The sequence below is a fragment of the Schistocerca piceifrons genome, chromosome 4 (genome assembly GCF_021461385.2).
Source record: "Schistocerca piceifrons isolate TAMUIC-IGC-003096 chromosome 4, iqSchPice1.1, whole genome shotgun sequence".
Classification (NCBI taxonomy): Eukaryota; Metazoa; Arthropoda; class Insecta; order Orthoptera; family Acrididae; genus Schistocerca; species Schistocerca piceifrons.
The window spans coordinates 122581664-122596564 of NC_060141.1; the positions used below are offsets into that span (position 1 = coordinate 122581664).

The 14901-nt window shown below is 43.4% G+C and overlaps 1 protein-coding gene across 1 annotated transcript in view; it reads right to left on the bottom strand.

The window, feature by feature from the left end:
• Nucleotides 1–6063: 6063 nt before the first annotated feature.
• Nucleotides 6064–14901, bottom strand: part of LOC124795650 (odorant receptor 4-like) — a 92241-nt gene continuing 83403 nt past the window's right edge. The window contains exon 7 of the mRNA XM_047259723.1: nucleotides 6064–6120. Within this exon, the coding sequence (XP_047115679.1) occupies nucleotides 6064–6120 (57 nt within the window). The remainder of the gene's footprint in view (nucleotides 6121–14901) is intronic.

A 14901-nucleotide genomic window follows, 5' to 3' on the forward strand; every position in this document is an offset into this window, starting at 1 on the left:
ATGAATATTGAATAAAGAATTCAGCTACTTGATTTGTGTAGCCTTCCATCCTGTCAACAATATTCCTTTAAAAAAAAAAAGGGTCGATAAACTCGAACGATAGGATTTTTAGTCTTGTAGACGAGAGCATTTCCACAGCTAGAATTACATTTGCTTGTGTTTTTCTTAATTCATTTGTATATGTGCTCCAAATTCAATAAATTTTGCCCAGCAGCTCAAATATTGTCTAACTATCTGTGTTCTGATGGCACGTGAAGGTCTCAGGAGCAGCAATATATTGCTTATTTTTGTAATCAGTATCACTGAAATCCCACAAACACCTATGCAAAGCATAGATATCCAAAAAGCGAACATTATTCCCCGTTCCTCACTGCATATTTCAGATTGTCTACACTCTACGAGCAGACGTAACCTCAAAAGTCATGCAACTAGTGTCGCCGAAGTTGGAACTCGCAGAAAGTGTTTAGTTTCACCGACTATCTGCGCAAACGTGCGACGCGCATGCGCAGTGGCCGGTAGCGCAGTTGCCTGCAGCCTTGTGTCGTCGCGTAAACTAGGCTTTACCTCTAATCTGCGCAAATCTAGATAACATGTTGCAGTACTGCTCTCTCTTGCGCGCCGCTGTGCTAAAGCTGCAAATAACTATATCTGCAGAGACACTCGAGAGGTGCAACGAGTTCTCTGTTAATTGCAAATCGAAAAACGTGGTTGGTACATCAAATAAAAAAGTATTGTAAGAGAAAGGTTGGCAAAAAAATGAAATATGCACATGAAGGACAACACCGTTTTCTTTTGTGTAATGAGAAAAATAGCTCAAAGCAGATTTTAAATTCAATGAACTTCTCAACATCCAAACAATACACTTTCCTATCTCCCAAATCTAACAACTATCAGTACAATAACCAAGTTCGTTCGATGGCGCAGCAGTAGTAAAAATAATATCATCATTGTATTTACCTCACATTCCATTAGATTTCTTCATTCACAAATCAGTTTCATAGTGATGTTGATTGAACGAAAGATAAACTTTAATTTGAATCATAATATTGCCATAGCTTCCTCGCTAACACTGCTTAAAATAATCAGCTTAACTCCAACACAGATGTACTTCGACTCCTCTCGCTACCAGAGCTAAATATTGTCTGCTTTACTCAAACTCAGCTAAACTTCGACGGCTCCCCTGCGCCCTCGTGCAGCTCAAGCTTATCTTCAGCGATACACCTTACCACATCGCTGTTCGCTTACAATCGATTCAGATACCAAAAGTTCACATACCAAAATTATACATGATACATATCAAGATGGAACTAAGAGGGGAATTCTGTTTCGCTGAATTACACCTTTTTCATTTCCAGTACTACTGCAAAAAGGTAGGAATTTAAGGAGATGGTACCTGGATAAACTGAAAGAACCGATGGTTGTAGAGAGTTTTAGAGAGAGCATTAGGGAACGGTTGACAAGAACAGGGAAAGAAAGACAGTAGAAGAAGAATGGGTAGCTTTGAGAGATGAAATAGTAAAGGCAGCAGAAGATGAAGACGAATGCTAGTAGAAATCGTTGGGTAACAGAAGGAATATTGAATTTAATTGATGAAAGAAGAAAATATAAAAATTCAGTAAATGAAGCAAGCGAAGAGGAATACAAACGTCTCAAAAATGAGATCGACAGGAAGTGCAAAATCGCTAAGCAGGGATGGCTAGAGGACAAATGTAATCATATAAAATCATATATCACTAGGGGTAAAATAGATACTGCCAATTGGGAAATTAAAGATACCTTTGGAGAAAAAGAGGCCCACCAGATGGAAAACCTGTCGTAGGCAAAGAAGGCAAAGCAAAAAGGTTGAAGGAGTTTATAAAGGGTCTATACAAGGGCGATGTACTTGAGGGCAATATTATTGAAATGGAAGAGGACATAGGTGAAGATGAAATGGGAGATATGATACTGCGTGAAGAATTTGACAGAGCACTGAAAGACCTAAGTCGAAACGAGGCCGCGGGAGTAGACAACATTCCATTAGAACTACTGATAGCCTTGGGAAAGCCAGTCATGAGAAAACTCTTGCATCTGGTGAGCAAGATGTTTGCAACAGGCGGTATACTTTCAGACTTCAAGAAGAATATAATCATTCCAATCACAAAGAAAGAAGGTGTTGACTGGTATGAGAATTGCCGAACTATCAGTTTAATAAGTCATGGTTGCAAAGCACTAACACTGATTCCCTACAAACTAATGGAAAAACTGGCAGAAGCCAACCTCGGGGAGGATCAGTTTGAATTCCATAGAAATATTGGAACACGCGAGGCAATACTGACCCTACGACTAATCTTAGAAGATAGGTTAAGGAAAGGCAAACCTACGTTTCTAGCATTTGTAGAGTTAGAAAAAGCTTTTGACAAAGTTGACTGGAATACTCTCTTTCAAATTCTGAAGGTGCCAGGTGTAAAATACAGGGAGTAAAAGGCTATTTACAATTTGTACAGAAACCAGAGGGCAGTTATAAGACTCGGGGGGATGAAAGGGAAGCAGTGATTGAGAAGGGAGTAAGATAGGGTTGTAGCCTATCCCCGATGTTATTCAATCTGTGTACCGAACAAGCAGTAAACGAAACAAAAGAAAAACGTGGAGTAAGAATTAAAATCGATGGAGAAGAAATAAAAACTTTGAGGTTTGCCCATGACATTGTAAATCTGTCAGAGACAGCAAACGGCCTGGAAGAGCAGTTGAAAGGAATGGACAGTGTCTTGAAAGGGGGATGTAAGATGAACATCAACAAAAGCAAAGCGAGGATAATGGAATGTAGTCGAATCAGATTAGGTGAAGCTGAGGGAATTAGATTAGGAAATGAGACACTTAAAGTAGAAGATGAGTTTTGCTATTTGGGGAGCAAAATAACTGATGATGGTCGAAGTAGAGTGGATATAAAATGTAGACTATGGCAAGGGAAGCGTTTGTGAAGAAGAGAAATTTGGGAACATCGAGTATACATTTAAGTGTCAGGAAATCTTTTCTGAAAGTATTTCTATGGAGTGTAGCCGTGTAAGGAAGTGAAACATGGACGATAATCAGTGTAGACAAGAAAAGAATTGAAGCTTTTGAAATTTGGTGCTATGGAACAATGCTGAAGATTAGAGGGGTAGATCACGTAAGTAATGAGGAAGTACTGAGTAGAACTGGGGAAAAGCGGAATTTGTGGCACAACTTGACTAGAAGAAGGGATCGCTTGGTAGGACACGTTCTGAGAGATCAAGGGATCACCAATTTAGGACTTGAGGGAAGCATGGAGGGTAAAAATCGTAGAGAGAGGCCAAGAGATGAATACACCATTCAGATTCAGAAGAATGTAAGTTGCAGTCGTTATTCTGAGACGATGGGACCTGCACAGGATAGAGCAGCATGGAAAGCTGCATCGAACCAGTCTCTGAACTGAAGACCACAACAACAACTATTACTCCGTTGGTCTCACACTCTTATTGTTCCGTCTCGTCTCTTGTACATCCGGTGTATTGTCCATCTTCTATAGCTTGTATCTAATTTCCTGAGGATGTCAAACATCTGGCATCATTTTACGTCGTCGAACGCCTTTTCTAGGTCGACAAATCCTACGATATATACATGCATTGACAATTTTTAAGCGTAACGACCATGTCGACTGTACTACCTTTTTACTTCATATAAAAATTCTACTATCTGTCTGTCTGTCTGTCAGGTGGTCATGGGTAGGATGAAACGTCGTTCATAGCCACTTTTTCATTTCTGGGAAATAGTGGACGTCATTTGGCGCAAAATACTGACTTTACCTGCTGTGTGAATAGTCGAAGAAGATGTGAAAGTGTGCAGCAGAATGCTGTAGGATGTTGTGATCCTATTGAGCGAAATACGACCTTAGCAGGCCTCTTCGTTTGGTAGAATCCCACTCAGTCGGAGAGAGACCACAGCTTTGCCTTAGACATCCAGACTTTGGTTTTACTTTGTTTCCCTAACATGACCAAGGCAAGCGACGAGGTGAATCCTTTGAAAATGGTATGGCTCATTTCCTTTCTCATCTTTACCGTATCCAAGCTTGTATTGCCACCACAAAGACCACGTCTTTTACGTGCTTGTTTTAAGTTTCCTGTTTAGCCTTCCAGAGACGAAGAAGTAGTTGTTGGACGGACCATGTTTCGCCTCAAATGAAGAACTGCAGAGCACTATGGCTACACGTGTCAAAATTCTGGCGCCGTACCGGTTTGCAAAGCAAACAGGAAAACTGGAAGGCCGTTACGACAAATCGCCATGGTGATTTTGTTGAAAAATTAGCCAATGGGTGTTTCCAACGTCTGTATATAAAGACATTTTGATATTTGCACTTGTTCTAAATTCCAGCCCATGAAATGGTGTGAGAAAGAAGGAGTTCTCGAACGGACGTGGAGGAAGGGAAAACTGGACGCCATGAGACGTCTTGTATCGGGCTTATGTATTCCGGAAGGTAGTGAGCAGATAGATACAGAAAATGAGTCATGGTTCTAACATGCTAGCTAGCTGCAAGTAATTACGTCTGTGGCCGAAAGGTGTCAGCATCTTATGGACTATGAATTCATACGTAGTTAAAATAGCATGTTTTGGAAACAAAACTGTATCTTTTGTGACTATTACAACTTTCATTAATTATTGTTATTTTAATAGGTTTAATTACTAGGGTGAATGATGGTATGAATGTGAAAAATTTAATAAATGGATTCTGTTACTTGAATCAACTGAGTGTACGATAGTGTGAGATCTGTGGCTTTGCAGAGGGCCTGAATCATCACTCAGAGGAAATTTGCGAACTGCCATTAGCCAGTTTATGGCACTGGGAAACAAGAAACGTTTTACGATAATTCAGTTATTTAAAGAGGGAGCTATTTTCATATTTGTGGGTTTTATAAATTTATACATTTAATAAATTGTTCATAAAAGTTATGAGGTTGTAATTGGCCAAATGTAAAAGACGAGGGATTGCGGGGTTTTGTACTAATGTAGAATTGTCAATGATGTGCATCAGCCAGTCAGAGGACAGTACATCCGTACGTATTTCGTGAAATCTGAGAATTGCTATGTAAAGTCGAGCGGAGCTCAGCCATCACCTTGTTGGGACGCGCATGTGAGGAGCTCCGAATAGGTGTAATAAATTTCCGGAATAATGAGAAAAACTTGACATTGGAGTGCCGCGAAGTATACGCGAACGTGTGAGAAAGACGAACACGCGAAATTCCGATTTTTGTGTGTAAACTGTGACTTTTTAACTAATCAGAATCCGCGTGGCATGTTGTATTAGTTGTCACCTCGAACTCAACGTTCGTAATGGTCAATTAGTGCAATATTTGAGAGAGCGCCCTGTCACAGATCATCCGTTTTGTAATCCTTTTTGGTATTAGGTTTTGTTCGACACCATAAACTATTAAGATTGATTGTGATTGCGCTGAGTGTCGAAACTGCAACTTAAGGTTAGCACGGGATAGACTGTGTTTTTGTATCACAGAAGTGACAATATATCGAAGGTTTCACTCAGAAACTACCGTTCAATTAATCGCTTAGTTAAACTCTTACCAGAACACATTTGATGCAACCTGTAGATACAATTAGTTTGGCTCGTTCTCCTGCAGCTTGTTCAGTCGAGCAACAGTGATTTGTTTCTAACGGGGTAAGCGTGTGTTCGAGGTCGAGGAGAAGTGAAGTTTACCGCAAGGTGTGTCGGACATTTTCTATTGAGGGAACATATTAATAAACGAGCCATTTTTAACAGAAATTCCTGCGACTTCAGATGATGGTGATGGCTATTAAGGCAGCGAATGGTAAAATTCTAAGGAAATCTGGAACTTCCAATTTCTTTATTGATGCTATTTACAGTCTTGGTTATTGCTAACTATGTGAAGGAAGTTTTACAAGAAAAAAGAACATTTGTCTCCTGCTTGCACAATGAAATAGAATCGCGATTCTGAAGCGTTGTTAAGGTAGCTGCAGTTGTGTGGTCGTTTTGCTTCACTCCCTCTGTTGAGTGGTGTGGAGCCAGTTGAGTGGTTACTGGCGACGTCTCTAGGACCCTCAGTTGCCGTTCAGCTGTCTCAGGACGGCGTAATAGGAGAAGGCTGTGTTCATCAGCTGCAATTGGACCAGAACCATGTGTGAGGTACATCAGAGACGAGTTTGTTTAACACTTGTCGACTTACACTGTGTCCACAATAGGGACATGAACCGTTACGAGTCATAGTTTGTAAGTTTCTATTTGAACACGATAGAAGGTTTACAGAGCTATTAATTATTTAATGCTTTCCACATAGGCCGTAATGATATCCACCAACTCGTGGATCAGACAGGAGTTGAAATTGAGCGTAGCAATAGAAAAACAGAAATGCTTAACTCCGTCTTTAAAAATTCCTTTACAAAAGAAAACGTAGGAGAATAGCCCCAATTTAATCGGCTCACCACTGAATAGAAGAGTGAGACAAATGTTAGTGTCAGTGGTGTTAAGAAACCGAAAGCAACTCCAAGGACCGATGGAATATATGTCAGATTCTGTAATGAATTTGCGGCTGACTTAGCACCTCTTTTAACTATAATCTGTCATAGATCCCCCAAACAAAAAATTTTCCTTTTAGTTGGAAGAAAGCACAGGTCACACCAGTTTATTAGAAGGGCGGTAGACCCATTCCACAAAACTGCCGTCCTATATCCTAGACATCGATTTGTTGTAGAGTATTAGAACATAATCTGAACTCAAACATAATGAGATATCTCCGAGAAAATGACCTCCTTCACGCTAAACAGCATGAATTCCGAAAACATGGATCCTGTGAAAGCCGAATTGAACTTTTTTCAGGCGACGTACTGAAATCTTTGTCTCAAAGCAGTCAGATAGATACAGAATTTCTTGGTTTCCGAAAAAATCCGTCTACAGATGACAATGCTTATACATGACTCGCGCGACCCATCCTGGAATATTACTCAAGTGTGTGGGACTCGTACCAAATAGGGTTGAACGTATACAGCACGAATGGTCACAGGTTTGTGGGGGAGTGTCACAGAGTTTCTGAAGAAAATGAACAGGCAGACTCTTGGAGACAGACGCAAACCATCCCAAGAATGCCTACTTGAGAAGTTCCAAGAACCGGCTTTGAATGATGACTTTACGTATCTCTCCCGCAGGTTTCTCGAGGACAACATTACACTACTGGCAATTAAAATTGCTACACCACGAAGATGACGTGCTACAGACGCGAAATTTAACCGACAGAAAGAAGATGCTGTGATATGCAAATGATTAGCTTTTCAGAGCATTTACACAAGGTTGGCGCCGGTGGCAACACCTACAACGTGCTGACATGAGGAAAGTTTCCAACCGATTTCTCATACACAAACAGCAGTTGACCGGCGTTGCCTCGTGTAAGGAGAAGAAATGCGTACCATCACGTTTCCGACTTTGATAAAGGTCGGATTGTAGCCTATGGCGATTGTGGTTTATCGTATCGCGACATTGCTGCTCGCCTTGGTCGAGATCCAATGACTGTTAGCAGAATATGGAATCGGTGGGTTCAGGAGGGTAATACGGAACGCCGTGCTGGATCCCAACGGCCTCGTATCACTAGCAGTCGAGATGACAGGCATCATATCCGCATGGCTGTAGCGGATCGTGCAGCCACGTCTCGATCCCTGAGTCAACAGCTGGGGACGTTTGCAAGACAATAACCATCTGCACGAACAGTTCGACGACATTTGCACAGCATGGGCTATCAGCTCGGAGACCATGGCTGCGGTTACCCTTGCGCTGCATCACAGACAGGAGCGCCTGCGATGGTGTGCTCAACGACGAACCTGGGTGCACGAATAGCAAAACGTCATTTTTTCGGATGAATCCAGGTTCTGTTTACATCATCATGATGGTCGTATCCGTGTTTGGCGACATCGCGGTGAACGCACATTGGAAGCGTGTGTTCGTCATCGCCTTACTAGCGTATCACCAGGCGTGATGGGGTGCCATTGGTTACACGTCTCGGTCACCTCTTGTTCGCATTGACGGCACTTTGAACAGTGGACGTTACATTTCAGATGTGTTACGACCCGTGGCTCTACCCTTCATTCGATCGCTGCGAAACCCCACATTTCAGCAGGATAATGGACGACCGCATGTTGCAGGTTCTGTACGGGCCTTTATGGATACAGAAAATGTCCAACTGCTGCCCTGGCCAGCACATTCTCCAGATCTCTCACCAACTGAAAACGTCTGGTCAATGGTGGCCGAGCAACTGGCTCGTCACAATACACCAGTCACTACTCTTGATGAACTGTGGTATCGTGTTGAAGGTGCATGGGCAGCTGTACCTGTACACACCATCCAAGCTCTGTTTGACTCAATGCCCAGGCGTATCAATGCCGTTATTACGGCCAGAGGTGATTGTTCCGGGTACTGATTTCTCAGGATCTGTGCATCCAATCTGCGTGAAAATGTAATCACATGTCATTTCTAGTATAATATATTTGTCCAATGAATACCCGTTTATCATGTGCATTTCTTCTTGGTGTAGCAATTTTAATGGCCAGTAGTGTAATTAGAGCACGCCCAAGGACATTTAAAAAATCATTATTCCCTGATAACTGGTACAATGGGACGGACCCTCTGCGATACACTTCACAGTGATATGCAGAGTACAATTGTAGATGTAAATGTAGAACGTTTGTAGCTGTGATTCTTTATGTCCCCGTTGACATGTCCTTACTCGCAGCTGGAAGATTTTTTATTTATTTATTTTTAATGCTTCCTACGACCATTTGCTTCTGCTAAGCCTCCGTTCCAACGCGAAAGCTGTGTTGTGTTTATCGAGCCAAATTTCGATATGAATGTAGTCGCCTACTCGCACGTTATGCAAATGCGATGTGTTCCGGGAAGGTGAAGTCTACGATTTGTACGTTCCGCCCTCCTTGCAGTTGCGTGTGATGCCAAAAATCGTAAAGCCTAGCTACCTGTTGTCTTGTCAACAATGAGACGGCTGATATTTGCCGCAAGGTCCCCGCTACCCACGATGCACTTGCGCAAAGGGCTGCTCTCCTGTACTCCGCCCTCGCGAACTTGAGCCCAAGTAACTCGTAAGGCTGCCCATTGCAATGAACGCAGGAATGGTATTGATATTTTATAAAATTACTGAAACATTAACAGTAAGAAGAAATTTACTGTAATAAAAACTGAATAATTTTCCAGATGCTACCCAAAGTCAAGGTGAATGGTGAAAACATGCTTTTCATGTCAGTGAATTCTACTCTCTTTAAAATTGGAGAATTAAGTACCTCACTTGTTGAGTGCTGGATGGAGATAAGTGCAGCAGAGGAAAGTAACTTTTTTAATTTTTTAATCTTGAGAAGATGAAATCGCAATATCGCGACACAGCGTAATAAGTAATAGTCATACAAAATGGTACTCATCCTTCTGTGCACGGATTCAATGTGAATGTTTGTCTCAAACAACCAATATACATTTCAGGGGAACTGTACAGACCATGTTGTTATTTGTAACGTTATTACTGGAACTGTATTCCAAATAGGGCAGTGTTGTCGACGTATCTTACGTAAGCAATGTGTTCATTACTTTGAATCGTATCGTGTACCACATATCAATCAATAAAGGCAGTTTCACAAATATGGTAAAGATCAAAAGTCTGTAGGTCAGAGATCAAATCCACATATACTTAGAGATATTTATTTTACTTGGATTAAGGTCAGAAGTACAGCTCTAGAAAAAAAACCCAGAGAAATCAGCTACTCGTAATAAGCATAAACGATACTCTCCACTGGCCGGTCTCTTGTCCCCATGCAGCCCCCCAACCCTCAAATTGCGGAGCACCTGGGATGTAGGAGTACTTGAACTTGACCTTGTCGTCCAGCTCTTGTACGGACGACCGGTTGATGTGTCGGTGAGTTCTATAGTCCTCTGGCATCTTGGCGTTGTCTCTTCAGTTCTACTGGGTGTAAGCTCGCCTGACCTTCGATCATCCGGAACTGGAGGAGTGCTTCCGTGCCTCGGGGATGGTAAGGTCCCTGTTGGTTTCACTCTTCCAATAGACACCCTGACAATTTTTCCATTTTGGGATATGTCTATAGTATGGGTATTACGTCGCAGTACTTGGTAGGGCCCAGTATAAAGAGGTTGAAGGGGAGCCCGTACGGCGTCTGTGCGCAACATGACGTGCGAGCAATCCATCAAAGCTTTGTGCACGAAGACCGGATGTTCACCATGGCGGGATGCCGGTGGCCCTCTCATCCTTGCTACATGGTCACGAATGCGCTGTACCAACAATAGTATCTACGTATGTGGTTGTAGTGGTGCCATTGTGAGATAGTCCACAGGAATTCTCAATGGTTCTCCATAAACCATCTCCGCCACTGATGCGTCTATACCAGCCTTATGCGCAATCCGTAAACCTAGAAGTACTAGCGGTAGCGCCACTGTACAGCTCTCTCGGTGACACATGAGTGTTCTGTGCCATCTTTCCACCATTTCGTTGCTTGCCGGGTAATAACTGGTTGTGTGATGACGCTGGAATCCACACAGTCTAGCCAGTTCAATGAACAGATTAGACTCGAATTGTCGACCCTGATCCTTTATGATACGTAGGGGGCATCCGAAAAGTGCTCACCAATGTGCAACAAATGCCTTTGCTATTGTCTCGGCTGCTACAATTGTCACTGGTATAGCCTCTGTCCATCTTGTGCATCTGTCTAATGCCGTAAGCAAGTATTTATAACCGTCTGAGGGTGGAAGTGGGCCCACTATGTCGAGGTGAACGCGACCAAACCTTGCTGGGGAACCTGAAAAATTTCCGACCCCTGCATGAACACGTCGTCCTGCTTTACAACACTGGCAATGAAGGGACGAACGACTCGAATTCCTGACATCCTTTTTGATCGACGGCCACCCAAACCGCTCGGTTAGAAACTTGAGAGGGGTGTTTGCAGCTGGGTGAGCTAAGTTGCGGAGACTGTCAAAATCCATTTTGCGGAATCGCTGTGTAATGTATGGACGTGGTCTCAGTTGTGATACGTTTAGTTTGTGAAAATTGTTACTGGTCGGCTTTCAATGTAAGGCCGAAAATGTCTCACACTCCCACATATCGCCAATAACTCCCTATAACAAGCACTCCATTTTGTCTGCCTGTGCAGTAGCTGGCTGGCGTCGACCACAATATTCAATGGTTGCACCCGGGACAGGATGAGCCAGCAACACTGCGTCTTCAAGGCTGGTTTGTGATTGGCTGGGCGTGTTACTCATTTCTAGTGTCCATTGTAATAGTCTCTTGCCCTTGGCATTCTTACCCGCAAGCGAGTACCTGGATGGTAGCTGTTATTGGCAAATGACCACGGTAAAAGTTTACCATGCCTAAAAATCGTCTAAGTTGCTTGTAGTCCGTTGGCTTTGGTAGATTACGAAATGTGGCAATCTTTTCAGGCAAAGGTCGGATCCCATTGGCCGAGACTCTGTGGCCTAGGTAAGTTACCTCCCTTTTGCGCGTGACGGACTTGTCTTCGTTTAACACCACTCCATAGTTATACAACCTCTGTTGCACTTCACGTATATGCTTGTCGTGAACTTGTGAATCAGCTGAATATATTAATATGTCATCTAAATACGCACAGCAAAATGGCAAGCCTTGTAACACTTCGTCAATGAGCCTCTGCCAGGTTTTGGCTGCATTTTTAAGACTAAATGGCGTAAATAAAAACTTGAACAGGCTGAAAGGTGTAATAACGGCTGTCTTTGCACCATCGGTATTCGCACTGGGATCTGATTGTAAGCCTTCCGCCAATCCAGCACTGAGAAAACTTTTGCTCCGAACAGAGAATAGGCAAATTTTTGGACATTAGGTATTGGGTACTTGTCTCGGACTGTTCTTGCGTTCAGCCTACGGTAATCGCCACAGGGGCGCCATATGACATCCTTTTTGCTAACTAGGTGTAACGGGGATGCCCATGGGCTGTCTGACCTTCGTATAACACCAGCACGGAGCATATCCTGAAGTATCGCCTTAGTCTCAGCCGACCGTCCTGGAGCTATTCTACGGACTCGCTTGTGAAGCCGGTGGACCTGGTGTCATGCGTGCGTATAGGTAGGTTGGAACTTAAATAGTGGCAACACTGCTGTGGAGACACTGTGCAATGGAATCTGCTATTATCACTGATAGCACACGTTGTTGACATACCTACCTTACCTCCGAGCAAATGGACTCACCCATCCCACGTCACCGGCGTTCGCACAATCGAGCGAAACACAGTCACTTGTAAGCGAGCGGTCTAACGTAACGGTGTCACTATGTTTTCGAAACAGAAACAACGGAGTTGGATCAAGATTGAATGTTGTGCAGCACGTCAGTGTCATCAAGGTCTTCAAGAGGCGTGCGGGGAATCGGGATTGCCGTACAGAACAGTGGCACGTCGGGTAAAAGCCTTCAACGAAGATCGGCAAACTGTGGCAGACATGCATCGGGCAGGTCGTCCTAGCGTCTCTGAAGGAGAAGAAGTGCATGCTGTTGCCGCGTTAGTGGACAGTGACCGACGCCATACGAGTCGTGAGCTAGCCCACGAAACCGGATTAGCGCATACGACTGTGGTTTGTATCCTGACGGAACTCCTGGGCATGCGAAAAACTGCATCATGATGGGTTCCGCATGAATTGACGGAAATGGATGCCATACGACGCTGCTCAGACGCACTTGGAGCGCTATGAGCGAGAGGGAGAGGCTTTCTTACGCCGTATCGTAACACTGGCTCAGACATGGGCCACATCGTACGAGCCAAAAGTGAAACGCTAATCCAGCGAATGGCGTCATTATGGGTCGCCGCGTAAGTCGAAAGTGCGTCAGAGACTCAGTATGGTGAAAGTTATGGTGATTCTCGTGTACGACTGTGATGGTATTGTACTAAGGCATTACGTTCCTCATGGCAGACCGTCAATGCACAGTACGTTTTTGGAGCATCACCTGCGACCAGCTTTGCGAAAGAAGGGGCGACACTTTCTGCGCAACCCACCCATCATTTTGCACGACAATGCACGGGCTCATACAGCGCAAGCTGTGGCTGCTCTGTCGGTCGATGGGACTGGGACGTACTGTACCATCCACCTTACTCCCCGGACTTAAGTCCTTGTGACCTTGATTTGATTCCGAAGATGAAGGAATCACTTCGTGGCATTCGCTTCAAAACTGTTCCAGAGATTCGACAGGCAGTAGACCGCTCCATTCGCACCATAAACAGAACAGGCTCTGCTAACGGTATACTACGCCTTCCACATCGCTGGCAACGGGTCCTACACAACGCTGGCGACTACTTTGAAGGACAGTAACAGGTGCAAACATATAACTCTTTTGCATCGGTTGTGGCTAAATAGTAGCCACTATTTAAGTTCCAACCCTCGTATAATGCTTAACACTGCTTGGCTGTATGCGGGATTGACTGTTTACTTGCATCGTTCATTACTCCTATTATATTGTCCACAGAACCTCTCTGAACTAACTTTACCCTGTGTCATTGTGTCACACTTATAAGGCAGGCATTTACCAAGTCTACAGCCAGTGCAAAGTGCGAACCAAACCACTGCTTCCCTGTCATGCCCCTCGACTCTTATAACTGCCATCTGGTTTCTGTTCAAATTGTAAATAGCCTTTCGCTCCCTGTATTTTACCCCTGCCACCTTCAGAATTTGAAAGAGAGTATTCCAATCAACATTGTCAAAAGCTTTCTCTAAGTCTACAAATGGTAGAAACGTAGGTTTGCCTTTCCTTAATCTTTCTTCTAAGATAAGTCGTAGGGTCAGTATTGCTTCACGTGTTGCAACATTTCTACGGAATCCAAACTGATCTTCCCTGAGGTCGGCTTCTACCAGTTTTTCCATTCGTCTGTAAGGAATTCGCGTTAGTATTTTGCAGCCTTGACTTATTAAACTGATAGTTCGGCAATTTTCACATCTGTCGACACCTGCTTTCCTTGGGATTGGAATTATTATACTCTTCTAGAGGTGTGAGGTTATTTCGCCTGTTTCATACATCTTGCACACCAGATAGTAGAGTTTTGTCAGGGCTGGCTCTCGCAAGGCTGTCAGTAGTTCTAATGGAATGTTATCTACTCCTGGGGTCTTGTTCCGACTTACGTCTTTCAGTGCTCTGCCAAACTTTTCACGCAGTATCATATCTCCCATTTCATCTCCATCTACATTCTCTTCTATTTCTATAATATTGTCCTCAAGAACATCGTCCTTGTATAGACCCTCTATATACTCCTTCCACCTTTCTGCTTTCCCTTCTTTGCTTAGAACTGGGTTCCCATCTGAGCTCTTGATATTCATGCAAGTGGTTCTCTTTTCTCCAAAGGTCTCTTTAATAATTTTCGTGTAGGCAGTATCTATCTTACCCCTAGTGAGATAAGCCTCTACATCCTTACATTTGTCCTCTGGCCATCCCTGCTTAGCCATTTTGCACTTCCTGTCGATCTCATTTTTGAGACGTTTGTATTCCTTTTTGCCTGCTTCATTTACTGCATTTTTATATTTTCTCCTTTCATCAGTGCAGTTGAGTCCCATAGTGCTCAGAGCCATTTGAACCTTTCATCAGTTAAATTCAATATATTTTCTGTTACCCAAGGTTTTCTACTAGCCCTCGTCTTTTTACCTACTTGATCCTCTGCTGGCTTCACTACTTCATTCCTCAAAGCTACCCATTCTTCTTTTACTGTATTTCTTTCCCCCATTCCTGTCAATCGTTCCCTAATGCTCTCCCTGAAACTCTCTACAACCTCAGGTTCTGTCAGTTTATCCAGGTCCCATCTCCTTAAATTCCCACCTTTTTGCATTTTCTTCAGTTTTAATCTACAGTTTGTAACCAATAGATTGTGGTCCGAGTCCACATC